The sequence below is a fragment of the Crotalus tigris genome, unplaced genomic scaffold (assembly GCF_016545835.1).
Source record: "Crotalus tigris isolate CLP2741 ecotype Arizona unplaced genomic scaffold, ASM1654583v1 scf7180000024280.1573445, whole genome shotgun sequence".
NCBI lineage: Eukaryota > Metazoa > Chordata > Lepidosauria > Squamata > Viperidae > Crotalus > Crotalus tigris.
In genome coordinates, this window is record NW_024100452.1 from 698,108 (window position 1) to 719,820 (window position 21,713).

Sequence of the window (21,713 nt, forward strand, 5' to 3'; positions counted from 1 at the left end):
CTCTCTGTATTTAAAAGCACTTATATTTTTTAATTAGACAAAGAAAAGTTCCAGACAGCCATTTGTTTACAGTTTGCATTACAATTTACTACCTTGCAAATTTATGAAAGAAAAACCTAGAGAGATCCACAGGAAAAGCCAATGTTAAAATGGTGGGCACAAAGTCTTATCCCTTATTAACATGTTTTGTACCACTGCACATATATAAAACAGCAGAACTTCAATGCCAGGTCACACCACTTTTAATATTGTTGGCCCCCTGCCCCAGCATCTATTTTGTGGCCTCAGAGTATTCCCAGATTGCAAGTGAAACATATAAAAAGAATCATACCAGCGAGTAGTGTTTTGCTCATATTTGCCATTAAAAGTTTTCAATTAACCCTATGAGAATTAGGCTTAGAATTCTATGACATTTTAGTCATGGAACATTACAGGATGGCACATAAGATCTGAAGACCTTGGATTCATAAATTATATTATGTGTTTGAAAAATGTTTTATTCCAAGAGACCCAGGAGGAGATGACTCTTGCATAAATTGGACAGTTGGACAAATCACTGGGAGGGCTCAATATATATTGTTCAGCATCTTTTAAGAACCAAATCCATCCTGCTAAATCCATTGAGTATTAGGCTAAACCTGTCTTGCTTTAATTTATTAAGATTTACATATATTCCCTCAATTTACACATACACATGCCAATGAATTATAGTCTAATCTGAAGCTTATCTAAATACTCTTTTGAAGCTGCCTCCCCTCTGCTTATATAAATAATTGTGGGCAACTATAAAGCCAAAATGGGAACCAATGCCAAACTAAATGTTTTAGCACTTATTTCAAGTTCCCTGCTGTGTCTCTTCACAGCAAGCCTGGTATCAGTAAGATACCTCTGAATCCTTCACTAAGTTTGACTCCTCCAATTATTATCATTAATTACATTTCATCTTGGTCTGCAGAAATAAAGTAACTGGGGATTCTTGGATTCTATTGAGCTCATTTTTGAATGCTTGGGCATGAATGTGGAATAGCAGCTTTGAAGCAATGGATTAAGGATATTGATATGCTGTACAACTGGACCAAGTATCTCTTCCCAATATTATATTCCTCATTAGTTCCTTTATTCTTGTCAAACTTGCTATATATTTAAACCAAATTATAATATCTAAATATAGGAAAACAGTTCTCTCTGGCATGATTTAACGCAATGGTGGCGAACCTATGGCACGGGTGCCAGAGGTGGCACTCAGAGCCCTCTCTGTGGGCAAGTGCACTGTCGCCCTAGTTCTAGGCCTTCAGCTGGGTTTTATAAAACTTTTTCGCTTTAGGCCTCCGCCGCCGTGTGCAAAAGGTTCAATCAGTCAATTTCAACTTCTCAGGGGAAAAAAAAGATCTTGCAAAGTTGGAATTGATTGATTGAACTTTTTAGTCCCACCCAGTCTGTCGTTACCACCGCAGCCACGCCCAGCCAATGGGCCACACCTAGCCAATGGGCCACACCCAGCCAGCACCCGACGATGCATAAGTGGGTTTTGGGTTGCAGTTTGGGCACTCAGTCTCTAAAAGGTTCGCCATCACTGATTTAATGCCTGCCTCATTTAATGCCTATATACCTATTTTAGAAGGGAGATTAAAGAGCATTTCATCTGAGTTAAGGCTTTGCCTATGTGGTTGACGAGCTATTGAAACTATCAGTTATGTTTATTATATTGTCTACTTTAACCTGATACACATTTAGTTTTGACCAGCTTACACTTAAAGAAATCACTAATATTTACAATTTTTATGTTAAGATACAGTACATGTGATGCTGTTACTTGAAGTGTAGCCTAATGTTGGCGCTATATGTAAAATGCAAAATCAAATCATATGTTTAGCTTTATGATTACTACTTCCCTGCACATATGTAATCTGTTTATTATAGCAAGTTTATTACATCATTGTCATTGAGTACAATAAATACTCTATTCTTAAATATGCATAGTTTTCAAATCCTACCACCCTCCAAAAGTTAAACATATGTTTTTGTCCATGGTGTGCCTGTATATTAGTAGATGCATCCTCTGTGGCCCTTGAATACCAAATAAGGAATAGTCTCTATTGCCAATCCTTGCTTCAAGTTGATCAATAAACTATATATATGAAATCCTGGTGGTCAGGAAAAGGCGAGAGAATAAATCTCATTCACAAGTTTACTGGCAGAGGGTGGGGAGAAAGGATAGAAAAGTAGAGACACCTGATCTTGGATGGGTGGCACTGCCCCAAACAAACTCAGTTTGAAATCTGGGGTTCTCCTGGACTCACAACTCCTGCTTGAGAAGCAGGTGGCATTCGTGGCCAGGAGGGCCTTTGCGCAACTGTAGGTTGTGCGCAAGTTACCAATTTTCCTGGACCAACAATGCCTACTCACAGTCACTCATGTCCTAGTCATCTCCTGTCATGACTACTGCAATGTGCTCTGCATGGGGTTGCCCTTGAAAGTCATTTGGAAGCTCCAGCCAATTTGCTCCCTAGTGCAATTCAAGGTGTTGATTGTCACCTTTAAAGTCCTCCATGGCTTGGGACCAGGTTATCTGTAGGACCATCTCTTGCTGGTCACATCCACCCAATCCACTAGAGTGGGAAAACAAGGAATGTTGCAGGTCCCGTCCCCTAATGAGGTACATCTGGCGGGACCCAGAAGAAAGATCTTCTCTGTGGTGGCTCCCTCCCTTTGGAATATCATCCCTTTAGAAATTAGACTGCCCCCCCCCCCCCGCTTTGACACTCTTTCGTAAGGTCTTGAAGAGTTGGTTTTGCCACGGGACCTGGGGAACTCATAGTGGGATGGAGCCCAACAAATGGCTTATTTGACTAATCCCCACTGTCTTGTATGCATTACTTTTATGCTCAGTCTATATATGTATATACACGAGTAGTGCTCAACTTGCCATAATTAGGACTGAAAATATTGTCATTAGGCAAGGCTTCAAAGGACTGTACCTGATTTTATGACCTTTTTAGCTATGGTTGTTAAGTGAATCATCATGGGACTGTGACATGCAATGTTCCTTGCCAGCTCCCCCACTGACTTTACTTGTCAGGAGCCAGCTGAGAAGAACACAGATGGTGATCCTGTGATCCTGCTGCAACCACTGTAAATGTGAGCTGGTTGCCAAGCGCCCAAAATATGCTGACTTGACTACAGGGATGCTGTGATGGTTGTAAGTGTGAGGACCAGTCATAAGTCACTTTTTTCAGTGCCATCATAACTTTGAACAGTCACTAAACAAATGGTCATAAGTCAAGGACTAACTGCATGTACATTTCCATATATACTTCTATATACATTCCATTTTTTCAAGATACAGATGAGATAAAAAACTTCTCATCTTTCAGATAGTCCTTGAGTTATAACAGTTCATTTAGTGACCATTCAAAGTTACAACGGCACTGAAAAAAGTGACCTATGACCATTTTTCACACTTACGATCGTTGCAACATTCTTTAGACCCATGATCAAAATTCGGGTGCTTGGAAACTGACGGTTGTAGTGTGCTGGGGTCATGTGATCTCCTTTTGCGATCTTCTGACAAGCAAAGTCAATGGGAAAGCCAGATTCACTTAACAACCATGTTACTAACTCAAAAACTGCAGTGATTCATTTAATAAATGTGGCAAGAAAGGTTGCAAAATGGGGCAAAACTCACTTAACAAAGGTCTCACTTAGCAACAGAACTTTTGAGCTCAATTGTGGTCGTAAGTCGAGAACTACCTGTACTTATGCAGACTGGGACTGGTTCAGAAGGTCCATATGTGATTTTAAATCTGCACGTGTTAGTGAAGCAGGAGTTGTGAAAAATATCTGATTCAGGATTCAGGAAGTTTTATATAGCAGAACACACCCAAATCACCTGACTTCAAGCACTACATCATATCTATATTTAGTTAAACCTTTGTAGATGTCTGCTTATGGCTAGCAATTTAAACCAAAAATGCAAAGTCACTTAGAAATGTTATTTTTTTTTCCTCCCAGGGCTTTTAAAATGTTTTTGCATTTATAACATGTCCATAAATCATAACTGCTTTCATTTTAAACTTTTAGGGGATTTGTCCTTTTTAAAATAAGAATCCCAAATCTTTGATATCAAGCCTACATGAGTTCTTAAATGGGATTCTGAACTAAAATCAATGTGACTTTCTTATCTATATATTTTATTTAATATCTGAAAAAAATTGTTGTGCACATGTGAAAATATAGCTTCTTAATATGCTTCTATCTGTACAATGAATTTACAAGTAATCAACATTTTGTCTTAACCCCTTTACTATTTTAAATTAAAACCATAATTCACTGTTTCTTATTTAATTGAAAATCTGATTAAGAAAAACAAATCCACCTGAGGATTACATATACCCATTACTGCAAACATTTGCTAATTCAGTGCAAAATAAGGATTTAAAGCATCTCTTTCAGAAGAATGGTGCTTTTTATTGATAAGGACTAGAACTTTATACAGTAAGAACTGTCAAAACAGCATATAAATAATTCAAAATAGAATCTGGTTGTTCATGCTTTCTTAAAAGTATTGTAACATCTTAAACCCTCTTTATAAAAAAATGCTACAATATAGGAAGCCAAATTATATTTTTCAATATACATGCTTTCAAAGCAATGAGGTAATTCAGTTTAATATTATTACTGTATGCTACTATGATTTGATATTTTAAAATATGTATCATTTATATGTAATAGATGTTTAGAAGTCTCTGTATTTTTCAAATATAAAGAAAATATTAAGAATGTGCCACAGAAACTTCCTGATATGTCCTACCTGGAAAGAGTGAAGGTCTTTTCTTAGGGCGTCTCGGATGGATGGGTTCTAAATTCCTAATATTTCTTTGATACTTTCCTTTAATGTCATTTCTGAGGAGTTCCGATGGTAGACTACTCCGTCTTAGTTTATAATCAGCTTGGTATGAAGTTAATTGACACTTAGTTCTAAAATGAAGATTACTGTCACCAATTGCCATTGCAGCACATATATTACAACCACTCCTCAATTTCTGGAAACAAAACAGTGTAAAAGCTATGGAAGCAGAGTTGCAGATCAATCAAATCTCTTTTACGGATGAAAAGCAGTCACCAACCATTTTTAATGCTTAGCCCAGCACTTGTTTGGTAAGTTTAGCAAGTGTGAATAGGCGTGGGCAGAACTGAGTGTAGAATTACCACCAAGTCCCTCCTTTTAAAAGTCAAGTACCTCAGGGGAGGAAGCATAACAAAATCATTAATGCAAAGAGAGACATGTAGATTACTGACAAGGTTACCTGACTGAGCTCATCAACTCCCATTACGCAGAGTAAAAAACTGGTTTTGAAAGGCTGCTGTAATTCATGCTTCTCTGCTTAGTGACAGATCAAACCCAGAGACATGTCTCAGTAAATACAGGAGCTCTGCAATTTAGTATGTGCTGTTATTTATTTAAAGATCAGATGTGAGCAAAATATTATTTTATTTAAGATGTGTAACAGTGTAGCTCTTTTCAATCTACTGCTTTCAAGAAGATTTGGATCACAAGTTCCATGCCACCCATTTTCCCTAATTTGACATATTCCAACCTGAGAATGATTGGATTAGTAGTCCCACAGGTTGGAATATGTCAAATTAGGGAAAATGGCAGTATATTATTTATTTTGAGAATGTTAATTGTTTGACACTTATATATTGAAGGATATTCAGGATTTATAACAGATTTCAAGTCTGCAAACCTGGAATAGGAGCACTTTTCTATAATCACTTAATACATGTATAGAAAAATACATCATTGCAATTTATTAAGTTAAATGCAGATATCTAATGAAACCATAAGTACAACTTGTTATTGTATCATTTTACCAATTTCAGTACATTTATGTTAAATAAAATTAAGCTCTTTTCTCTGACTTAAAGACTACTTTGCATTCTGCATTTCTGTAAAGACGTATCATACTTTTAACTAGATTGCCTACTGAAGCTATTGATAAAGTGGAGATGCTGAGCTGCAGCCTTCAAACCTAAACTTATTTAAAAAAAAATTCATGCAGGTGCTGCAGATGGCAAAGAAGTTACTTTTTTTCTGTGCAGTATTATAAAAACAACCCTGTTAATAAGCTGCAATTCTTCAAAAGTTACACAAATCCTGTGTATAAGAAATCTTGCATTAAATCAGTTTCTTTCCTTGTTTTCATCCATCCTTCGGCACAGTCAACAAACTCCCTAGATACCCTAGGGCAAGTTCTTCACTTAATTGAAGTACAGATGGTAAAGTTTCAACAAGCTTTGTTTGCACAGCTAAAACTTGAATAACTGCTGCACAGTTTTGTAAACATGTTTACACCTGGACATTTTTTTCTATTTTTCTACTTCTTTTTTTCCACTTCTTGCCTCTGATTCAGTCTCTCCAAAAGCAAGTCTCTTTTTACAATTAAAGAGATAAATTGATATAATATCATTCAAATCTTCTTCTCGAAGCTCAAATCTAAATACCCCTGGAGCTTTGGGTTTAAATGTGAACCCTCTGCAAGCTAAATAAAGTGACAACTTATATACTTCCTGACCTTTTTGCCAAATGTAGTTGACTTTTTATATGTCTAATTATATGTCCAGCTATATATTATGATACATTTTTCTTTGGTTTGGATTTATTTATTGCTGCCTGCCTCAAACCTTTATTTTGGAATAGGTGCAGTTCAAATAAACAGAAATGTCAAAATCCAAGATGCCAGTATTCGAATGTTTTAGTTGTAAATTTCCCTAGGACACAGCGAAGGACCATAAATGCCAACCTGTTATTTGACCATAATCCAGTATATAGTCTCCTATGTCTATGGTAATGACATTTTCCAATCCTAGGGAATATGAATGTCCAAGAGCCTAGTAAACTATGAATTATGAAGATCGGGATTCTGTTCCATGCAGAATTCAATGTCTAATACAGTGATTCATAAAATTAGCCGTTAGCATAGTATAAACTGCAGTGGACATGCTGATTCAGGAAGGGAAAAGCCTTCTGTGTATACTCAAGGATTATTTGGCTCTGATCCTGCACTCTCAGGTGATTAAAAAAAACTCCACCACACCTTCTGGGTGTGATCATATGTCTCTTTATTCATCTTTTCTGCATGCTAAACACACTCAGATCCTTTAACCTTTTCTCACAGAGCGTGGTTTCCAGACCCTTCACCAAGAGCCATGGTGTCGCAGTGGTCACAATGCAGCATTGCAAGTAAACTCTGCCCACTGCCAGAATTTGATCCTGACCGGCTCAAAGTTGACTCAGCCTTCCATCCTTCTGAGTTGGATAAAATGAGGACCCAGATTGTTGTGGGCAATGTGCTGACTCAGTAAGCCACTTAGAGAGTGCTGTAAAGCACTATGAAGCGGTATATAAGTCTATTGCTATGTTTGGAATTCTCATTTGACCTTTCTCCTTGAATTTATGCTCTTGTTAATACATTTCAAAATAGTGTTCGGGTTTTTTTAGTAATGGTGCTACACTGTTAGCTCATGTGATTGGCAAGGCCACCCAGATTGTGTTCACATGTACTAATGCAAAACCAGGTCATCCTATCCTATGCTCATGTCTTAAATTTCTCTACCTACCTGCAGAATTTTATTTCTATCATCATTCCAGGCCACTGTTCAGACAAGTCTAGATCTTTTTGAATATTTTTTTTTGTCTACAGTGTTAGACATACTTATTTATTTATTAATCAAATTTATATGTCGACCTGGAAAGCTGACTCTGGGCGGCATACAATTTGATAATAAATTTAATTTAATAAAACAATAAATATAAAACAATCATTACCTAAAGCTATTATATAGTAGTTATTAAAAACATTAAAAATTATAAAAGTAGAATTAAATAAGAAAATAATAGACAGGACAATGTTGATTAATAGAGTCACCTCAAGTTCCAAAGCTGCTGGCATAATCAGACCTTGAAGACCTTCGAAAGTTCAGGAGTGATGAGGCTGATTTCATCTGTGTGTGGGGTGGGGGAGGATTCCATAATATGGGCACCACAACAGAAAAGGCCTATGTCTAGGGCTGGCCAAATGTAGTACCCAGGACAACAGAAAACATAACTTGCTAATTCTACTAAATCTGGTGGGACAGGCAGATGAAATTGAGAAGGGTGATCCCTCAAATAACCTGATCCAAAGCTATGTAGGACTTTAAAGGTCAACATCAGCACTTTAAATTGTACCTGGAAACAAACTGATAACAATGCAGTTCATAAATTACAATGTGCACTGTATCAGAAACACATAACAGCTTGTACCACTGCATTTTCCAGACGCAACTGAAGTTTTTAGATACTCTTCAAGAGCAGCCTATGTAGAGTACATTGTAGGGCTCCTTAATAAATGTAACTGGTGCACAATAATAAGTTGTACAAAGGCCCTCCTAGTCATAATTTCCACCTGCTCTTCAGGCAAGAGTTGTGAGTGCTAGAGGACACCCAGATTGTACACAGGGTTTGTTTGGGATAGCGCAATCCCATTCAGCACCTGAGATGATATAGTCCTAAATAAAGGATCTTCAAATCCCAAACCTCTCAGTCTTGCCAGGATTCAGTTGAAGCCTGTTGTTCCCCATCCAGATCTTCACAGCCTCCAGACATCAGGATAGAGTGTACAGAGCATTGTTTAATTTACTAGAGACAGAGATATACAGTTGGATATCATTGGCATACTGGTGATACTTTACTCTGTGGTGATGGAGGAGTTCACCCAAGGGTTTCATGTAGATGTTAAATAGAAGGAGAGCACTGCCTGCAACAGCACCCCACATCAGAAGGTCCAAGGGAAGGGTATTTCTATTTGGCAATCATATATATCTATTTTATACTGTTTTAATTGTTTTTTTATTTGTTTTTATATTTTATAATGTGCACTGCTCAGAGTCACCTGGGGACCTGGGCAGCTATAGAAATCAAATAAATCAAATCTCTCCTCTCCAACCTACTAGAATTGACTCTGGAGAAAGAAGATGAACCATCACAACACCATGCTGCCCACCTCAAATCTCTGAGTGAATCCAGAAGAATACCGTGGTTAATGGTATCAAAAGTCACAGAGAAGTCAAGTAAGGCCAGGATAGAGTTTGTACATGTAATCCAAGCAATTGATAGACCTGCTGAACAACTCAGGGCCCAAGACAATATCTTGTGGCACTCCTGATATCATGCCCCAAGTTAAAGTGCAGCCAATTTTGGGGAGCAGTTTTTTTAGCCAACTGTAGATTTATCTAACATTAGTATCATCCAGCCCATATTTTATTATTTTATGGCGATTATAATGAAACACTCTCTCAAAAGTTTGCAAGGTGCACAAATACTCTACTTATAACCTCAGCCTAGTCTCTTAAATTAAGCAAGGCAGAGTCTGATACAAATCTGTGAAAAATCTACACTGGCTCCTCTTAATTTTCCAATTCTATCTCACCACAAGCATGTTGCTTGATATTCTCTACAAAGACTTTGCTTATATAAACATCAAATTGACAGATCTGCAGTTTTCTTTCTTTTTGAATATAGGCATAACATTCTCTCTGCTCCAATTTCCTGCATCCTTACTAGTCCTCGGGAAATTCTTGAAGATTGCCAACAGGTTTCTTGGATCATCCCTGCTAGTCCTTCTATACCTATGATACAATAAATCTGATCTGAATGTACAAATGTACCTGAATACATTTAAATTAGCTAAATTCTTTCTTACTTTCTCTTTATGAATCCCAAGCTGAAGTTCCTTCATTTTCTCAGTAGAATAACAATGACCCAGTTGAGCTCCGTTTTCCCTGAGAGAAAACAGATGTAAAATAAGATCTAATCCCACATTACCACTTTCTCTTCATAATGGACCTGCACCTTCTTCAGCTTTCTTTTTATTTCTACCATTCCAAACAGAAATTTTTTTTTTTTTTTGGTGTCTCTGGCAAGCTTTAATTAATTCTAAGCTTTAGCTTCTCTGACAACATTTCTATAGACTTTAAAGCTGGACATGTTGGGTTATGTATTCCTCTTTCAATTTCCAGCAAATCAAAGAGTTGTTAGAGACCCTCACTGGCCTCTTTATATTTCTCTCATTTTTTTTTTTTGTGGGAATAGTTTGCTATTGCAAGTTCTGGGTCTAATTTTATAGGATTCCTAGATACTCCTCTTCTTAAGGATTTGAAGCCTCTAGAATTGACCTACCTTCCCTCAGTGTTCATCACAATCTGGTTTTCGAAGTTGTATATGCAGGCCTGACTCTTCCCAATTTCTCTTCCTCCAAATATCACAAATTTATGGATATAATTGCTTTTTCTTTAAGTGCAGGTCCCACACATTGCTTCAATCAGTTCTTCTGTGGTGATGATAATTAGGTCTAGGATAGCTCATAGTTCATTCCTTCACCTTTTGACAAATGAAATTGTCAGCAAAAGAGGAATGGAATTTTGTTCCATAACAGAGTTAGATGCCTAGCAAATGGTGGAATCACTGAACTCTCCCATTATTACTATCACATAGCTTATTTGAAAGACTGATAATCAGATTTAAAAAAGCTTCATTTGTATCTTCTGACTGGAGAAAAGGCCTAGAAGAAACACCCACCACCATATCACTTTTGTTTTTCTCTCTTTTTATTTTTACTTAAATATTTTCAACAGAATTTGTTGGAAAATTAAGTTTTATAGGAGATGCTATGATAAATGAAATATTTTGGTATTTTGATTTAATATTACTCTCATGATATTCTTGAAGGAAATCAAAACTAACTTTGAAAACAATAATTCTGCCATTCAGCTTCTCAAATGAATCCATTCAAAGGGATTTATTCTGTAGTTTAAAAGAACCACAGCACTCGTTCAAATCTAACTAGTACTAATTTTGACATAACAAAGGCACTCCACTCCACCCTTTCTTATACCACAGTACTACTCCAACTGCTGGAGGCCAAGCTTTTAAAACACTATCTTACGACTATAGGAAATACTATTGTACCTATACATACTACAACAGGTTCCCTATATGGAGGAAGGAATCCTTCCAAAGCAGTGAAGAAAAGTAACTATATTTTGGAATGCTAAAATATTCTTCCATGGAACAAGGAAAAGAAGGGCTCCACTTCAGCAACTGGGATCAATCTTGACTAATGGGAAATAAAAAATGAATTTATATAAGGTTCAAAATTGTATTATTGTTTGTTTGGTTTGAGCTTAATGTACTGTGTAAATCACGGTTTATCATTTGATACAGTATGTGAATCCAATTAACTGTCATTTATTCAATAAATGATGTTTAAGCAAATTTCTGGCTTGGTACAATTTGTGAATTCAGTCTATATGCGTCTGCATTTTCTTTCATGTTAGAAACTCTATTGCCAGGGAGTTTCAGTGACCATCGTGCTGTTGAAAGAGCACACTAATGCACTTGGTTTGATCCTTTATGACTGGTTCTTCTTGCAGCTTGTCTTCCTTTGCATCATTTTATTTTGTTTCAGTCTTGGGTGTAACATAGGATTCCTGAATTATTCCCCTCTTAACGGGCAAAGAACAAACATTGACTTTTAACTCTAGCTTAACAGTATAAGGATCCTATTTCATGTATAATGCTAAACAAGTAATGAACAACCATTGTTTTTGCCTGCCTCCTTACAGAAAGAATCAAATGGGTATATTCAAGCAAAATGCATTGTTTACCTTTAAAAAATTTGATGTTTTGATGTATGCATATACTGCCAGTGTAAAAACCTCTGACTTGTGATCATGCGGAATATAAGAAGAAAAAAATTGAAATCTTTGCCCCATTTTTCCAAACTATTTTGCACTGAGCTTAATTTCTTCTTCCGTGTGTGTGTGTGTGTGTGTGTGTGTGTGTGTGTGTGTGTGTGTTTCTCCCTTTGAGTCACTTTTGATTTCTGCAAAGTCCCTGCAGTTTTCTTGGCAAGATTTTTTGGAAGTGATTTGCCTCTGTCTGCTTTCTAGGGCTGAGACAGAGTCACTGACCGAAAGTCATCCCGCTGATTTTGTGCCTATGGCACAATTAAAACTCATGGTCTTTCAGTTTCTAGCCTGATGCTCTAACCACTGCACCATTATCTGCTTTTTCCTGTTGCTCATAATAGGTCTGTCTTTAATAATTTGAGTAGTTTTGGTCTTTTGGATGAAATCTAACAAATTAAACATTGATGAGAAGAACTTTAGAAGTAATAATTATTAAATGATACAACAAAAACCAAATTATTTTTCCTAAAGAGAATAAAAATATTTTGAAGCACCATAATTTCCATCATAATCTACTTACAAATTTCCATAAATTTGATTAGATTTATTTCTAAATAAGCTTGTATAGCACTACAGTATACACTATATCAATGACATTGATTAGTTGTCAAATTATTTACATGTGTTAAATAAATAACTGTAACATTTACTTAATCAGGTAGATAGCTTATTATCAGAAAACATGACAAATATTGATTTTCAGGAGTAAAGTCTTCAAGCTGTACAAAAATCTTGCTTTAGGCATAATGTTTAATTATTCCATGTTATGTAAAGGCATTTGGACAGTACCAGTGGATTTTTTTGCAATTGTAATCGCTTTCAATAAAATAAAAATATGCTTGTCTGTCCAACCAAATTCAGGAAAAAAAAATTGAATATAATACCCAGGTCTTTTCTTCCTAATGCAGTTCTTAAAAATACATAGCAGAATTCCTGCTTTTATCACAATAAACACGTATTGAAACATATACCTTTCCATACTTCTAGAAGTTATGCTTGGTCAGGTTATATCTTGTTACCTAATTACTATTACTGATGAACTGTCTTTTAAAACATCTTCAGATTCACTGATAGCAAATTACTTTCAATGCTATTATTCATCTATTGTCCTATTTTGTATTTCTGCATTCAAGTTTCTTTTCTAGTTTCTATGTACCCATCCTGATACTAAAATGTTTACCATTAATGTTTTAGACAGAGACTGGGAAATAGAAAAGAGTTTCCAATTTAGAAACTTTTTAATTAGTGCACCAAATTTAATATTTCAATGGTTATTGTGATTCTGTATGTAATCATAATTTACATAACATGAGATCAATCTAATATATATGTATCACTCAGTTGGATTAACATTAAACATCAAAGAGGCTGGATTTACTTGTCATTTATTTTTGAATCGTTACTGATATTGATCTGTTAACAGGAATTCTATTAATAGCATACACATGTCAAAACAAAAGCCAATTTTATCTATCAGTGTTAAAGATGAAAGTAAGCCACTGAATTATTACTTTTTTCTACAGATTTTATTTTTCCCCACCTGATACTACTTTGCATTTTTTGAGCAATAAAATTTAATAATCTGCTGATTATAGATGAATTTAGTCCTATGTAATTTCTATGACAACAGTAACATAATACATATATAATGGAGTCAAGGCTCCTGGTATATAAAACTGAAGGAATACAAACAGATTAAAGGCTAAACATTGAATTGGTTCTTGCAAAGTACTTCACAGCTGCAGCAAATTATAGTAGCAAATTTATTTAGCAAATTTAATAAAGATTTCATTATTTGACTGACAGTTTCCAAACAGGTTGCAGTTGAACTGGCAAAAGAACAAGAATCATTTCCGGCTATGTTCCCTCATGGAAGACATACAATCTTTTTTAAAATGTCCTTGGCATAGTTCCACAAGGTGAGTTAATCGTATTAATGGAGGAAAACATCTAATTAAAGAGGGAAACAGCTTGAAATATTTCAGCACTATCCAATATGTACTTAACAAACTTAAGATGTTTACAACAGATGAATATTATTTAAATATTTTAAAAATTGATAATATTTGAATGTTAGTCTATTTAAATTCCCTAAACAGGCAATACAAGGAAGGAAGGAAGGAAGGAAGGAAGGAAGGAAGGAAGGAAGGAAGGAAGGAAGGAAGGAAGGAAGGAAGGAAGGAAGATCAGAAATCTGCAATTGCAGTTTAAATTGAGAAATCAATAAAATGTCCAAAAAGAAGATAATGGGAAGCTATTTCCACACTGTTGTAAAAAAAGTTATATGGTTATGTCTGCTGAGGTTAGTATGTGTTTAACTTTTGGAAAAATTAAGTTAGATGTGCTGATACTGAGATTATTAATTGTAACCACAGGTCGTTACTATTGTGCCCTTCATATATTTGGGGATTACAACTTCTAAAAAGGTTATTTAATAAGATCTCTAAGTTGTGTACACTGGAGCTACCAACTCTGGGATGCACAAATACGGGAGATACAGAAAACATTTAACTTTTCCTCCTATTTAGTGGTCATCCAAATTTTAATAGGCCTAGTCACCTTCCATTTCAGTTCTAAAACCTACTAAAAACTTTTACAGAAAGTTTCCAATATAGGTACAGGAAGGAAGCTATTTGATGACTGAATTTAAACATTGCACTAAAGGTAACTGCTTTTAAATAACCTTCATTTGCCTGAATTTTCATAACATACTAAACCCAAAGCCGTGATCTGAAACCAAAACCAAAACTCAACTGAAATCCATTATGACTTAAAATAATGCATGTATGCCAACCATTCTGTATACCAGTTCCCTCTCTGTTCTGTAGTTTAATTTTTAAAAGGGAAGGCACTCATTTTAATTTTAACTTTATTCCATGTTTGTTTTGTTTTTTTCAAATTATTTACAGGGAAGCACAACTTATTCTCCCAAAAATGTGATGGAATTGGTTGGGGAATGAGAAGTGATCTGGTTTTAGCTCCCCCCCCCCCACTGATAGGAACAGTTCCAAACACAGCACGGTTCAGGACATTTCAGATGGCAAGAAAATGGATGGAAAAGCCATTTGTTAATTTTCCCCCTTGAGCAGCATCAATTACAACCTTCTGAAGCAGATTTTTCCAAAGAAGAATTAAAGGGAGTGAATTTGTGGTTATTCTATGCCTAAAAATCCTACACCAGCTTTCTGTAGATAAATCCCACATGCAGCCTAGTGGCTTACCTAGAACTAATCTACATATTTCCATAAACAATATAATGTATAATATAATATAACTTTAAGTAACATTTATCTACTATATAGCATCATTAGGACACATTTTAGACCACATAAATACAAGACTGTATTTCAAGGCCACATTATAAACACAAAACCATACTATAAAATTAAATATAAAACCATATTATAAAATTGTTTTAGATAAGTAGAAAACTGTCTTTTCATTGTATGGCTAAATATCTGTTTCTTCCAGAGTCAGCTTAATAATTCTGAATTAGTCTAATATGCTGTTGTTCAACCATTATCAAAGTTAATGTGTACTTATCTGACATTAATGACTTACCATTCACTACTTAAGGAATTTGTACTGTATGTCTTCAAAATAAATGTAAAAAATAATGCACAGTACCTGTCTGCTAAGCAAAAAACAGAGTTAAGACACAGATTCAACCAAATATTTTTGATATCCAGTCATGCAACAGTTCAGCTACTGTTTTATACAATAACTGATTATAGCCAAGCCTTCATTTAATACTCAATAGGAACAGTAACCATAGGACTATATTTTGCAACTCTGTTAGAGGCAGTTTTGTGTTCTTACACCACAAGAAAGCTGTAAACATGCAAAGATGTACTATTAGGTGGATAGCCTGAATAAATCATAAATCATAAATCAATTATGCTAAAACTGGACTTGCTTCTAGAAACTGAAGTGTTTTATTGCTTTTATTGGGTTGCCCTTAATTCAGTGGTGGGATTCAGCCAGTTGGGATGTATTTACACTACAGAAAAAATCATTTATCCTGTGCAAACTACTGTTATCAAATGTTTAAATTTGGTTAAGCTTTTTATTATATACAAATGTAAAATAAGTAACAATAAGTGTTTATGTGTATTATAGTTATACAGGGTCAATTACTAATGTAGGTAGCATATAAAATAAAATCTAAATAGCAATAATCAACTTCAACACATAGTAGCAATATATTAGCCAGTAGTGTGGCAATTAAATTGAAGCTTTTTAGTATCTTTTTAGGACTGAAGCAATTTGTGTGTGTTTGTGTGATTATGATATGATCATAATACTAATCAATCAGTAAACTATATATTTATATAAAGAGAAATTAAGTATACTATGATTTTTCCTGTGTAGTTCACACATAGAAGTACACAATACAAAGGTCTCCAGGAAGAAAGCAAGACCAAATTTGCAGCACTAGCAAAAATGATGGGCTATAACCATGAAATTTATTATCAACTTTTCTCATCATTATGCTGACTAAAATGGCACTGGTTTTGTTGCTCAAGGTGAAATAAAATGTAGACCTAAAATTTTCAAGGATATTTTAGTATCTGATCAACTGTGATTTTTAGTTTAAACTAAATGTAATTGGTAATTCTGCACGTTTTTGATGCTACAAATGAAACCACGGAATATTATGTGATATAAGCTATAAAAATGGGGAAATTGTGCCCCTCAAGATATTGCTGAGTTATAGATCCCAGCAACCTTGACCAACATGGAAGAGACCTGGAATGTAAGGAATTATAGTTTATAAATATCTATGGCCAAATGCTACAAAGCTCTGTACAGACACACAATTTCTCCTCAGATGGTACTCAGTCTGTTATAGCAGCTTGCTTAAAAATATTGCAAATCAAAATATTCTTTACTTTCTCTCTTGTCTGCTGGTTGGAATGACATTTGCTTCTTATCCTTATTTTATATTCTGCACAATTGCATGCTCTGAGTCATAAGTCTATTATCCATCGGGTCATTAAAAAATTTTGAAAAGTCATTCTTGACATTCAACAGCTTATGGAGTAGACAGGGCATAACTAATTATTTTTTTAATTAACAGAGAACATGAATATCTCTTCTAATAACTATTTGGTTCCTGCTGTCTCAAAAATGAGTATCTCGATGTTTTTCAGTCTCACATCTGCATTCGTTGCCTGTAGGGACAAGAAGGTGAGGTCAGAACTATGTACACATTGTGACTGCCAATTAAAAATTTAGTGAAAAGTTGCATGGAAGAAAATGACTAAAACTTAGGGCTGCTGCTTTTTTAATAAACTCTCAATGCATTAAATAAAATTTGTTCAATTTACATCTGTCTCCTGAGGCCATATCACTGTCAATCAATATGCAAAGTGGTATTTCTCTGTGCAGGCTATTTCTGAATTTCAGGTTCAGAAGCAACAGCCTGCTGAAAATCAGTTTCTGATGAACAATGGCATCTAGGCCCTTCTGTATTGATGATCTGAAAAACAGTTCAGCTATTCCTTGCTGGTAGAAAAGTATTCCTGTATCTAACTGCTAATCCCTATATTGACTCTACAGGGTATTGTGTCTGCAGTCACCTGATTTTCCTCCAGGGTAACAAGTGGCAAATCCTAATAGATTTTACACATCTTGAGACTGCCCTTCAACAATTTGGAGTAAGGCTAAAAAGCACACGTTATATTGGATATAAGATCATTATTATGTGAACACCTATATTTTAATTAGCTTCTTTCCTAATAAATTGTTGTGAATTTAGTCCATTAGCCACATCTTAGAAATTCCAAACAAGATGTTGATCTCTTTCTTCTCCAATGTACAACAATTGCATTTGCAGAGCCAGTCACCAGCTGTTTATCTTTACATTGCAGCCAACTATGTGTTAGATTCATGTGACTCCTGGATGATTAAGGCTTCTCAGAATTTGACATGTACTTGGATATGAAGGCACAGCACTCCATCTGATGTGCAATTTGGTATCTTCTTGAACTCCTCACTCTAGCTTGAAAGATAGTCCCATTGTATATATGTGTGATGTATGTGTATGGGTAGACAGATACTTTCTTTTGAGAGCAGGCAACAGAATTTTATTTGTAATGTGGGCCAGTGTGCTCACAGTGAAAAAATGACAATAAAGGTTATCTTATCTTATCTTATCTTATTGTGGCTGGCCTTCTTGAAAACCCAGCTCTTCCTTCAGGAGAAGAGTTGTTTTTATTTTGTTTGTTATTTTTTGTTTTTCTGGTTTAATCTTATGATACCTATTCAAAGTTACAACTGTGAGTTGGGTAGACATATAAATTGATTGAAAATAATAAATAAAAATTTCTTTTACTTGTGGAATGACAAAGTTATCTCTGTGAGGAACTCTGTGGATCTCTTTCTGTGGATTAATTAACAAGCAGAGTTAATTTCAGCTGTAGAGCTCTATTGACATACCTCTTCCATCACTTAAGGTAGAAGGTGAAGAGGAAAGGTTGTGAAACCAGTTCTGCAAGCTCAAACTATTTCCCTGATTGAATCTTGTGCACTACTTTTCTATACAATAAGCTCTCTTTTAGGAGCCATACACTAAAGAAAAAAATACCATCAAAAAGAGTGAAATCACACATGAACAAAGGACTTCATCACATTGCTAATGACTCAGATTAAATAAGCCTAGTATTTAGGAGAATATAATTTTTTCCATTTCAGAAAGTAGTGGAGCTACTTAAGTACATTGCTTTAATAAAAACTTCCATGGAGAACATAGTATTAAATCATATGTGACAATTAAACCAACTGTTTCATCTAAGTTTTCTTAATTCTGATAAGAGACAACTGATTTCTGATTGCATCAACTGGACATACAGTATTTATAATTGTGGCACCATCTTCTGGTCTCTTTTTGAAAAATTGCAAGGCTGAGAGATTAAGCCAGTGGTTCTCAATCTTCCTAATGCCGCGACCCTTTAATATAGTTCCTCATGTTGTGGTGACCCCCAACCTCCCATCCAACTGGACGGGGAGGGGGGGCAGGAAAGCCACTCCGCTGGCTCCGCCCAGCCTGGTTGGAGAAGCGCCATTCCTCTCCCTCTTTCTCTTTCTTTCCTCTCTCTCTTCTCATTCTTTCTCTTCTCTCTCCCTCTTTCCTCTTTCCACTCTTTTTCTTTTCATCTCCCCCTTTCTCTTTCTCTCTTTCCTCTCTTTCTCTTTCTCTGTTTCCTCCCTCTTTCTCTCTTTCCTCTTTCTTTTCTCTGTTTCTCTCTCTTTCCTCTCTCTCTTTCTCTCTCTTACGGCAGTATCATCGGGGGTCCCCACCGCCCCCGGCCTCTGCGTGTACTCAGCTGAACGGGTGGGGAGGGGGAGCAGGCTGGGAGGCAGCAGTTCTGGCGGCGGTGGCAGTGGCCCGGCAGCATCGTCGGGGTTCCTCGCCGCCGCCCCAGCCCGGCCGCCGCCCCACCACGTCCTCAGCCGAACGGGCGGGGAGGGGGAGCAGGATGGGAGGCAGCGGCGGTGGCAGTAGCACGGCAGCATCGTCGGGGTTCCTCGCCCCCGCCCCCGGCCCAGCCGCCATGTCCTCAGCCAAAGGGGTGAGAAGGGGGACCAGGATGGGAGGCAGCGGCTCCAGTGGCAGTGGCAGCAGCATGACAGCATCGTTGGGGTTCCTCGCCACTGCCCCCACCCCGGCCGCCACATCCTCAGCCAAACAGGGGGGAGGGGGAGGACGGGAGGCAGCAGCGGTGGCGGTAGCACGGCAGCATCATCGGGATTCCTCACCACCGCCCCGGCCTGGCCGCAGTCCCGACGCGTCCTCTGCCAAAGGGGCGGAGAGGGGGAGCAGGACAGGAGGCAGCGGCACGGCAGCAGCATTGGGGTTCCTCTCCGCTGCCCCCGCCCTGGTCGCCGCATCCTCAGTCAAACGGGTGGGGAGGGGGAGCAGGATGGGAGGCAGCGGCTCCGGCGGCAGCAGCAGAGACAGAGCAGCATCGTCGGGGTCCCTGCCACCCCTGGCCCAGCCGCCGTCCCTGCTGGGACTCCATGCTGCCCGGCCTCACCGTCCGCCCATCGATGGAGCTGCGGTGGAGGCAGCGCCCGCCCGAGCCGCCTGGGGGGCAGCAGGAGGAAGGAGAGGAGGGTGAGGAAGCAGTCGCCCTAGCCAGGACTCCGTGCTGCCCGTCCTTGCCCTCTGCCCATCCAATGGAGCCGCGGTGAGGGCTGGTGCTGCACAGCCCCTGCCAGCCCCTCTGCCAGCCCATCTGCTCCCCCCAGGCACCTCTCTTGCCCCGGCGCCCGCCCGAGCCGCTTTGGGGGCAGCAGGAGGAAGGGGAGGAGGAAGAGGGCAAGAAAGCCGCCACCAGCGCCGGGCCCCAGGATGCGGCTCTCCTCTCCTACCTTTGCTGAATCCCCTTCTTCCTTCCCAGCAGCCTGGATTCCGGTGCACCTTCCTGGCCAGCCGGTCCAATGGTCGGGCTGGCTGGGGATCGCAGGGGCTGGTCTCCCTTGGGCCATGGCTTTCGGGAGGGCTGGCCCACTCAGCAGAGCCTCCAGCGGGCTGCTCCCAGAAGGGATCCTGGGGCTTCCCCGGGCGGCTCCAAGCCACAAGGCCCTGGCCACGCTTCTCCCAAGGGGTGGGGCACCTGGGCACAGGACCAATCAGGAGCCCTGCAGGAGGTAAGTCCACCTGAGAGAGAGAGAGAAGGGAAGCGAAAGTGCTCTCCCTCTCTCTCTCTGCAAATGGCGGAGGAGGCCATGCGGAGATGGATGCGAAGCGGTATCTCGGTTCCTAAGACCATCGGAAATGTGTTTTCTGATGGTCTTAGGCGACCCCTGTGAAAGGGTCATTCGACCCCCAAAGGGTTGCGAGCCACAGGTTGAAAACCACTGGATTAAGCATTAATGAAACTAAGCTCACTGAAATGAATGGCCTGTGAAGCACCATTACAATTTTAGTTCTCATACAATCTCTCAATGATAAATCAGAAAGAAAATAAGTTATATTACCAAATCTACCATAGATAAGTCATGTCTTAGGGTGAATGAATTACAAGTTTGGTAGGAGATTTCATTTTATTGCTATGCACTTTCAAGGGTGATCACCACTAACATTTTTCTAGCTCAGCAGCAGTAGAATTGGAAGGAACTTTGGAGGTCTTCTAGTCCAGGGCTTTTCAACCTGTCATATGCGTACCACAGGTAGTACGTCAGCACCTGGCAGGTGGTACACGTAGAGCAGGTTAAAAAGCACATTGTAAAAAAAAAGTGTAAAAGTGTAGGCCTGTGGGAGAGTTAGCTGGAGCGCGGTGTTGCTGGGGCTCTGCTAAGCGCCCAGGATCAGCTCGGGGCTCCAGCTGATTGGCGCATGGCTCAGGCTGACTGGAGCTTGCGTCCGCCCGTTCGTCCTGCAAAGCAGGGCTCATCTGGCGCTCTTCCCCGATGTCATGCCAGCAGCAGGATCAAGGCTCTGAAGAAGGTAGCTGCAGATGGAGGGGGAAGGCTCCGAAGGAGGTAGCTGCAGGGAGGTGGGGGAAGCAGGATTCAGCCCCGTTGGGATCAGGAAGACTCTGAAGGAGGTAGTTCTAAAATCGATGGGCTGCTGCTGGGAAGGAGAATCAAAATAGGGCAAAACAAGCATAGTCCATCTTGGTTTATTGATTGCCAAGTTTTCCTCTGGTTTTTCTGTCTCTTCCTGGGCTATTAAAATCACGTTGGCAAGGTCTGTACAGAACATCTGGCTGCAAACTAGTTAACTGGATTTTAGCCTAGCCCCTTGTGCAATCCTAAGCCACATTCTGGAGTTAAGAGGATGTAGTAACAGGAGAGAGCTGCAAAATTGATTTGTTATTTATTCTTGCCTTTAGTAGCAATAACTACATTCTTTGATGACTTTGCTAGCAACCTGCAGGCTGTGAACTTTCCTTTCCCCCTTGGAGAAAGAATTC

The 21,713-nt window shown here is 38.4% G+C and overlaps 1 protein-coding gene across 8 annotated transcripts in view; it reads right to left on the minus strand.

The window, feature by feature from the left end:
• FRY (FRY microtubule binding protein) overlaps positions 1-21,713 on the minus strand; it is a 195,884-nt gene that overhangs the window by 157,150 nt on the left and 17,021 nt on the right. For 5 of the 8 annotated variants that reach the window (XM_039323574.1, XM_039323572.1, XM_039323573.1 and 2 more), the window contains exon 1: positions 4,811-5,184. The exons of 2 other annotated variants lie outside the window; for them this stretch is intronic. In XM_039323574.1, coding sequence (XP_039179508.1) covers positions 4,811-5,009 — 199 coding nt within the window. In that variant the 5' untranslated portion in view covers positions 5,010-5,184. Of the gene's footprint in view, positions 1-4,810; positions 5,186-21,713 lie in introns of those variants that run through there. One more of the 8 variants, XM_039323576.1, reaches the window with a different exon arrangement.